This window comes from Athene cunicularia (assembly GCF_003259725.1).
Source record: "Athene cunicularia isolate RWA chromosome 8 unlocalized genomic scaffold, athCun1 chr8_part1, whole genome shotgun sequence".
Classification (NCBI taxonomy): Eukaryota; Metazoa; Chordata; class Aves; order Strigiformes; family Strigidae; genus Athene; species Athene cunicularia.
The window spans coordinates 26,713,962-26,723,256 of record NW_020799109.1 but is presented as its reverse complement, the minus strand read 5'-3'; the positions used below and the strand labels follow the sequence as shown (position 1 = coordinate 26,723,256).

Sequence of the window (9,295 nt, the reverse complement as noted above, 5' to 3'; positions counted from 1 at the left end):
GAGCCGGCGGAGAAGGGCCGGATGAAGAGGACGATGTGAGTCCCGCAGGGGCACCGGGGGCTCCCCCGGGGCGAGGCGCCCAGCCGCGGGGCTAGGCCGGCCGTGGGAGCAGAGCAGCTTGCCCAGTTCTGCCACCTGCAGCTCCACCTTGGCTAACGTTAGTCACGGGCTAGCGGGAGAACCTCTTGAATTAAGCGCCCTCGGACAGATGCTCTGGGTGACTCTCTAGGTGCAGAACTGGCAAAGCAATGTCAGGAAAACTGCAGCTTTTATTAGTAAAGGGGCTGGTGTCTTAATCTTTTGAGTTGTAATTTTTAACATGTGTCTTCCTTTTCGTTCTTCCAGTATTAAAGATTGGAAAACAAGACTGAGCTACTTCCTGCAGAACTCTTCCAATTCTACTAAAATGAAATCTAAGAAAGTGGGGAAACACCGCACCTACTTCAGGTAAGTTATGAGAAAGAGATTCTGTTTAAATATCTCAAGTGTTCTACAAAAAAACTTGACCAAGAGAGTCTAATATTGTCCATCTCTTTCTGCAGACCTTCCCCTGAAGAAGCCCAGCTGTGGTCAGAAGCCTTTGATGAACTTCTTGCTAATAAATGTAAGTTTGTCTTCAAAAAGTAACATTCAAGTGCAAAGGAATGGTCAAGTTTATATGCCTGTAAGAGATTGCTTCCTTGCATATCAGCATTTTACCTTTTGAATGTAAATAGCTTTGATTCTGGTTTTGAAAGTTAAATGCTTTAAACTGTTTAAAGATATAGAAGTGCTCTTAAAAAAAAAATTGTAGACTAGCATTAAAACATCAAGAATACTTCATTGTAGCGGATTTTTTCTGTAATTCTTGTACTTAAAATCATACATATCAGCTTGGCTTTGCCACATATGAGAAGAGCACTTGCTCACTGAGCTCACTGCTTAACAAGACAAATAGATTCAAATAACTTGGGCAGGATTCTGCAACACAGAAGTTCAGTGATCTCAGGGTTTTACTGTAGCCCTACAAACAAAAGCATTCAACGGCAGAGCAAAACTACCAAGAAATAATATTACCATTTGCACTTTGAACTTGAGTCATCCGTTTGCAATTTCCATTGCAAAAAGTATTCCAGAGATTTATAGCACAGTCATAAAGATTTACTCCAGTGTAAAGGTTAATAGGGGAGATCCCATTAGAGAGAGGTTTTTTTACTATATATGCAGGCATCACAAAGGAAACATAACAACTAGAAATGGCTTTAATTATTTTTACCCCAAAAATTACTAACTCAAAGTAAAACCTGCTGAGCTGTTAGAATGTTAATTTATATACATGTGTAAATGTGGAATTTTTTTACTGTTATGATATCCCTGAAAGAACCAGAACTACAGCAGAATGTTTTGGTAGAAATGGATGTGACCAGTGGGTAAATTCCAAGATTCCTGAAATAGTTAATTGATGTGTATTTTTTAATTTCCCTAGATGGTCTTGCTGCTTTCCGAGCTTTTTTGAAGTCTGAGTTCTGTGAAGAGAACATCGAGTTCTGGTTAGCATGTGAGGACTTCAAGAAAACTAAGTCACCCCAGAAGCTGACATCAAAAGCAAAAAAAATTTACAATGACTTCATTGAAAAGGAAGCTCCCAAAGAGGTAAGGAAAACCTGTTTAAACATAAGTACACTATTCTGTGAATTTCAAGAGCCTTTATTTCTCTGAAATCACTTTAAGATACAGATGCCAAACTGCATTGTACATATTTTAATGTGTGTCTGAAGGTAACTCTCTCCCTGTCTCTTCACCAAGCTGCAAAATTGCACAAGCAGTATTTCAGAGTTTCCATTTTAAGTGGGGAAAAGTCAACAGCTGCATTTAACACCTGTAACATCTGAGTTTAGCACTGAAAAATAGTGTATCTGAATTACTTTGGGGTTTTTATAAAAATTTCCTTAAAGGAAACTTCATTAATTTGATCCTGTAGTAATACAGTCTTGCTTTTTTTACCTCTTCAGAAATTTTATGGTCTATTATACTTTAATTTGGTTCTCAGAAGTCAATGTTGGGGTTTTTCTTTTATTTCAGATAAACATAGACTTCCAGACCAAGAACATGATTGCACAGAATATCCAAGAAGCCACGCATAACTGTTTCAGTGCAGCACAGAAGAGAGTTTATAGTTTAATGGAGAATAACTCATACCCAAGGTTTTTGGAATCTGAATTCTATCAGGAGCTGTGCAAGAAGACTCCCATCACCAGAGCAGCCCAGGGGACATGAGCGATGCAGAAGAATGAGAAGCTGCCTCTTGGCTATTGAGGAAGCAAGCCACAGCTCATGGCAGCATCCTGACCTGAAAGGCTGAGATACAGAGTGCTCAGCCTGTTTGCCATGGTGCAAGGACCAATACTGACTTTGGTGCAGAGCTGATGGCAAAGTGACATTGTTGGAGGGCGTTCTGAGGTGATGGTAGAAGTGTGCCAGCTGGCTGCTGGTGGTGTGCTTCTCTGCGAGTGCTGCAGCATAAGGTGACTCTGTGCATGAGACCAAACCATATAGTATAAAAGTCCTTCTGTCACAGCTGAGGTGGTGATGCAGCAGGTCAGGGCAGAGCTCCCTTCTTGTAAACAGAAGCTTCTCTGTACAGTTACACAGTGCTGGGAACTTGAGTAATTTATTTTTCCTAAACATCAACCAGTGTTGCTGTCATCAGTCACTGCTCACACTGGTTCTGTAAACTGCCTCTAGCTGCAGAGATGTGTTGGGTTTCAGTGTAGCTTCCAGACAGTAACAGCACTGTGCAGCATAAAGTGAGGGAGGGATGTGACTTGGCTTCCAGAGGAACAGGTTCTGCAGCTAAAGCATGCAGGACTGGGCTGTGTCAGCAGGGCTGCACAAGGCCATATTGAGGGCAGAACTTGGCCGAGGCGAACAGGAGCTGTATAGTATTATATTTATATGTGGATTATGATTGTGTTGAATGCTGCAGTGTCATAATTCTGTCTTGAGGACAGCAAGCTTCAATGAAGTCTCTTACTGTTTTTAATAAACTTTTTATACAAAGCTTCTTTTGCTGCTTGTTTTGTGCACACAAACTATCTGGCACTAAACTTAAGATCACCTGCAGTCCCCATACTCTTAATAGGGCTAATTTTAAAGCAGTTCTTAATATACCAGGCAAGTGTTTTGTTTGGGGATTTTTGACAGAATATAAAATGTAATGGGGGAGGTATATTCTGTTGCATCCTCTGCCTTAACTACCTTCCCCCTGAAAGCCAGGGCAGGGCCTGTGTGTGGCTGCACAACAGGTCACCTAGAAAGCAGCCCCAGGCAGCAGCAGTGATACTGGGGTCACAGGGGGCTGTTGGGAATACAGGTACCAGCAGTACACTTGCACCTGCTCCAGACCTCTGAATCAGAGGGATGTGAAACCCATGTGGAGGTGGTATTACAGTAAAAATATTTGACTCCTCACTGAGTGTTTCTTAGGAAAGTTACTGGTCATCGTTACTCCATGTCATTTTTCCTAACTGACAACATCCAAACCCAGTACTTCCAGGACACTCTCTAAATTTGTTAGTTTTGTGACACTTCCAGGACACTCTCTAATTTGTTAGTTTTGTGACTTGTCTAGGTCTGTTTAGGTTCTGGCTCCAGCTATTTTGATTGTATTCCTCAGGTTACAGACTTAATTACTTAGTTCACATATATCCACAGCAGTCAATTCTATAATGGTCCACTTCTACAAGCATCAAGAGAATTCTAACCACAGGATTTCCCACTTCAATTTTTGAAAATTGTGCAACTACTTAATGCATGTCTATAGATATTGTAGGATCTATAGCAGTGTGTGTGTAGACATATCTGTGTGTAGTATACTGCCTCTATACGTGGAAAGAAGCTAATGTGGTACATTTTCCCCCTCCCCCCTTTGCTGTAGCCCCTTTTCTGGGGCTGTGAGAGCTAGTTCTCATACCGCTAAACTTTCTGATCAGTAAAGTCCACATAAAGCGAGCACAAGCAAAACTCAGCTCAGTAACTTACTGCAACAGAGGAAGTTTTTTTCAGCTATGAAAAACAGAATTAGGATGATAATTGCTTTTGTAATCTAATAAAATAATTTGTAGAGCACAAAAATAGCCAGAACTATACCTATTAATGACTCAGGGCAGGAATAATTCCATGAAGCTTCATTGGCTTCAGTGAAGCTGCATTAATCTGTGCCAATTTGGGATGTGGTAATTAACTGCTGCTGGTGTCTGGTTTCAGGGAAAGAAACATTACTAGTTTCAACAGGTGCCAGAGCTACTTAATAGCACAGTGTGTAGTTCAGAGGGGAGATTAGGTGGGGCCATTAGGCAGGGCATCCCTGCCTGAGGGCTGTTCTTGTGTATTTTTAAGATTTAAATCATGAACACTGATTTTTAGGAAGTAAGTGCAGGCAGCTTCACAGCTTCCACCAATCCTGCCAACAGGGTAGCAAACCAAACAAGCCATGCTGAGTCCCTGGTATGGTCTGTCTGCAGTGTCAAGAGAGCCCTGCTTTCAAGGCTAAACTTGACAGCAGAACTTGTATCAACAGAAAAGAAAATTAGAAATAACAGTCTTACTTTTAATAAAATGCAACATATCTGTGCACACAACATTCCTTCCAATTATTGCTTTTCCAGTTCTTGATACAACCCCTGGTTTTCCAGCTCCCAGGGGTAAACTTCACCAGAAAAAAAAAAGGGCACTACAGGTATGCTGGGAGTGCTGCAACCCCTGAAAGATTGCTATGAGTATTTCCTGGAGATCACAAACCACCGATTGCTTTAAGAGATGCTCCTTCTGTACTCTGGGCAGGCTTACAGCTCAGTTAAAATTGCTACTCTGGAATTGGTATCCAATGGCAACCAGTAATAAACTGCTGGTTCCCCCACAGCCCAGCTGAACAGTTCACTCTCCTGCCCGGTCCCACCGGGCTGCACACAGCCCAACTCACCGCAGTGACAGGGAAAAGATCAGGCTGGGAATAGCAAAGGGAGGGCGGCAGAGCTGGGGACCTGCAGGCCAAGGTGAGAGCACTGGTAGGCAGCCGGCCAGAGCACGGGCCTTTTCTTGGCTTCTATCAGGTTGTAGAACTGCTCTAGCTCATATCCCAGTTGACAGCCACCTGTGCAGGAAAATGAGAAGAGGTCCCAGCCGGTAACTACATTCCAAGAACTGTAGCTACAAAAGAGCACGGCTCCTGAACATTTCTGTAAACAAGATTAGCATATTTAGAGAAAGAACTTGCTGCACAAAGCTGAGGAGAGTGAGAACTGGCCATCTCTGGCGGGCAGTGGGCAGGAAGGGACCCGACTCAGCTGGCACAGCCTTCAGCTGCACTGAGCCCTGGCTGAGCCCAGGAAAACCAGTGCCAGTTTGTGCACTGCTAATGTGACTGAGAGTGGCATGTGGAGTCTGGGGATCTAGAATTACTGAAAAACACCAGCAAATCTGGAATAAAGGCAACTTTTAACTATCCATGTACCATGGTTTTCGAACCACAATCTCACCACATTTGGTGCTTTTCTTAGCTGCTAGAGATTCTCCTGCTTTGTATGACACACACACACACCCCCAACCCCACCCCTATTTCTCACCCTTATGATTATGAAGAAAAATTTGAAGTCACAGCTAGAGTATCCCTAGTAATTACCCAAAACAGAACTGGATGCAAAGACTATGCAGTCATTTAAAGAAAAAAAGAAAATCTAATTTTCTAAGCCAGTCTCATGATTTTGGGAAACTAGGTCCATGTCTGGATTTGTCAACAGCTTGTGTTTTTGTGAGTTTGTGTTGACACTGCAGCATAGGGCAATCTGATGGAGAGTCCTCCATGCTCTCAAGAAGGCAACATGTAAAGTAATCTCCTAAAATATAAAAGCAAAGCAGCTGGCCCTCAGCAAGTACTATCTGTCTCAAAGTCTGGAGAGGATCTCTGAGAACAAGGCAAGCCCAGCAGCAATGCTGACTCAAAGTCAAATGGGAAAGAAATGCCACTCAGTAAACAAACAGCAGTGCAGTGCTCTTGCTCCATCTATTTATGTATTGTGGCTAAAAAATATACCAAGACTATAAATAAAATCTGCATTTTCACTTGAAATTCCAGATCTCCATTGGGTTTGGAGAAGGGGACACTAATGAGCCTTTAGGCTCATTAAAGGCTTTATAGGCAGGTGTATCCATGTGTGAATGAGACTTCATAACTTCACAGCTTGCATGGAACAGAAAAGTGACCTTTAAGAGTAGTTTTAGATTTATTATTTTTTTTGGCAAATTTGACTTACTGTGATTCAGGCAGGAAAAAATGGTCAGAACCTGGGACAGCATTCCAAGTTCATCTTCCTTCAGGTGGCAAAATATTACCACAGGTTCCTTCTCATCCCACAAGCATGGCAATACTGGGTGTCACTACCAGCTCCTGTGTGCCAGGAGCAAACTGCCAGAGAACAGCAGGAGTTGGGGACAGGACTGGCAGCAAGACTACTGCATCAACCCAAGGTCCATCCCAGAGATGGGCCAGAAACAGGGCTAGTAATAAACCTACCTGCAACACAAGGCCCTTGATCCATCCACAGAGACAGCTAGATGTGAGGTTGCACCTATAACAAAGCTTAGGGTCCTCAAGGCTGAGCTTAAATGGAGCCCCAGTTGATGGGCAGCAGCTGTGGGTGGGGGTCCCACTGGGACTGCTCAGGGCAATTAAAGCCATTAGCACCCTCTAGGTCCTGACACAAATAGGAGTCCTTTCCTGAGGGTTGTTGTCCTAGCCATATGGGCCTGTCAGCTTGTGACCTTATAGCAGGGTGAATTTTTGAGAAGAGTCTGAACTCAGATTTGTGGTGAACACCATCAGCTCGGGCAGTTCTGCAGATGTGCTAATTGGCATTACCCTGAGCATCCTAGCTGGGAAATGATGGCTGGCCAGCCCAGAAACCCAGGGAAAATAGTCCCACTGTTATCCTACGTAGGAGTTTAAAATGTGAGTCCTTTGGCAATCTTTCATTAAAATAATAATTTAGATCAGAGTTTCCAACAGCTACAAAGTACCCATGAGCAGCAATCAAATGATGTTCCATTAAAAACATCATGTATTCCATTCAAGATAATCTAACTGACAGAAATTAGTACTTATGTTCTCCAGCCAGTTTTCCCACTTGGGATCTCATGGAATAACTTGTGTTTCTGTGTTACAGATTTAGACCAGAGAGCAGCTCCGTGGCTTCTTGGATGGGAGCCTGACTTCGGGATTTCAGGGGATGTGATACTAATCTAGTATTTTATAGGGCTCGGAAAGTCAGCTGTCTGATATGGAAAAGGCACTCAGGAGCAGCGTGGGCTGTTTATTGAGCTGGTGTGTTCCTTCATCTTCATTGATATCCAAGGGAAATTGAACTAAGAGGAGCTTGGCAGGGCACATGCATTGCAGAAGGGCAGCAAGGAGCTGTGCTAGCACCCTCCTGTTTCAACTATTGCTCTTAAAGGCTGACAGGATTAACCCTTTTGCTAAGACCAGCCAGAGCTGACGGGGCTGAGCTTGGGAGAAGGGGTTCTGGGGGGAGCCATTCCACCATCCCAGGGCCATCACAGTTGTGGCATGTGCAGATGTTGGAGGCTTCCGCTGCTCTCAGCAGGCTTTGTACTGCGTCAGAGAGATTATCTGTCGTGTGGCTGCCCTCCCTGGCGTCCACCCAGACTGAATACGTCTGTTTGCTAAGTTGAGCTGTCTCCTGACTTGGCTGAAGTTGGTTCCTGCTGTTTACTTTCCCTGATACCCACTGGGGCTGGGACAAGGCATCTGAGCAAGGGGTGGACTGACTGCTAGGCAGGCCAGAACTCTTCCAGACATCTTCTGTGCCATCAGCAGACCAAAACCTCAGTTTTGCTGCTTGCCCTCCCTGCAGGCTGCTGGGTTTCAGAGCAGGGGCCTTCCATTTTTAAAAGGAGAGGTCACCTCACTCAGCAGCAGCAGGCCTTTGAGATGAAAATGTCAGATAAATATGCAGCGTAAATGGGTCATAGTTGAAGGCTGAGGAAAAGATCAGCTGTGACCTTAGGATCAGATAGTCACAGAGCTTTATGGAGGGCAGTGTGGAGTGACATAGTTATATGATCCCACTGGATGCATTTTTATCATGCTATGGAGATCACACTTGTTTCAACAGGCTAACACCTGTATAAACACACAGGTAGTTATTGAAAATGTACAGAATTTTCCCAATAAAGCCTCTCTACTTCATCTTTTTAGAGGAACAAACTGAGAAGAGGTTAGGTTAGCCTAACACAAAGGGAACAAATTAATTTTCATCTGGAATTCTGACAACTAGGTTGTGTCTCTAAAGACACAAATTAGAGACAATTCTGTCATTTTGAGGAACTCACTATACCAGGAGTCAGTTCAGCATCAATAGCACTCTTTCTGTAAGTCAGCAAGGAAGGAACAGTGGATGTGTCTTTTGCTAGTACTAAATCAATGATATACTTACTACCTTTCCCTCTCAAATTACCTACAGCTAACATTTGCTTATGGTTCATTGGACCTGGACTCCCATTGCTGATAGAAGCTATCACACCTGTGGGGTGCTGTGGAAATGCTTTGGTTACATCCCAGACTCACTGCTGTATGTATGCTTTATTAATGCTGAAAAGCTCAAATCCTTGTTAGCCACTTGCCATAGTCTGGCAAGTGAAATATTCCCAACACCTGGAAGAGTCCATGTGGCGGAGCTTATTTTCAGAGCAGTTTCAGAAAGATTCAGAGGCCTCTGTGGGTCTCTCACTAGGTTAAGTGTGCTCTGTGCCTCAGGGCTGCCTGGGGGACTGCTGGTGCTGTAAAACAACATCACCGACAGTAATAATTAAGCTCTGGAGTATCACTGTCTGCCAGCAGGCAGATTTGAAAAGAGGTAGATACAAGTGTGAGAACAGTACTTGGCACAATCCTTCATATCTCCTTTGAAAATTGGATCGTAGGACAGTTCCCAGCTAATCTGAGCTTCACTTGGCCACAGAGCTCATCCTGATGCTGGCAGTGGTCACAGGCACAGGCCTTCACACTATGCCTTAGTAAGCTCACGTCCAAAGTGAAGGAGTGGAATTTGGACATTCAATACCTAGGAGACAAACAGATCATCTTCCAGAACATCAACATTTAAGCTATGTGTTTAGATACAAAAACTGGAAAAGCTTGAAGAGCACCAGCCCTCTCTTCCAGCTGTCCTCCCTTCTCCTTTTCACTCCCCCCATCCAAGTGTTTGTTCCTCACAGTTTAAAACATTACACTTGCATAATT

General features: G+C 43.6%; 1 protein-coding gene across 1 annotated transcript; it reads left to right on the top strand.

Annotated features, from left to right (window-relative positions):
* Positions 1–6: 6 nt before the first annotated feature.
* On the top strand, positions 7–3,039 carry RGS2 (regulator of G protein signaling 2). The gene is made up of 5 exons (XM_026854448.1): positions 7–35; positions 346–447; positions 543–604; positions 1,466–1,632; positions 2,062–3,039. The coding sequence occupies exons 1-5, from the start codon at positions 22–24 to the stop codon at positions 2,254–2,256; spliced, it is 540 nt and encodes a 179-aa protein (XP_026710249.1). The 5' UTR covers positions 7–21; the 3' UTR covers positions 2,257–3,039.
* Positions 3,040–9,295: the final 6,256 nt, after the last annotated feature.

Excerpts from the sequence above, each read along its gene's own strand:
- RGS2 (XM_026854448.1), top strand. Across the intron at positions 605-1,465 it reads TGAACTTCTTGCTAATAAAT|ATGGTCTTGCTGCTTTCCGA; the intron begins GTAAGTTTGTCT and ends TAATTTCCCTAG. Across the intron at positions 1,633-2,061 it reads AAAAGGAAGCTCCCAAAGAG|ATAAACATAGACTTCCAGAC; the intron begins GTAAGGAAAACC and ends CTTTTATTTCAG.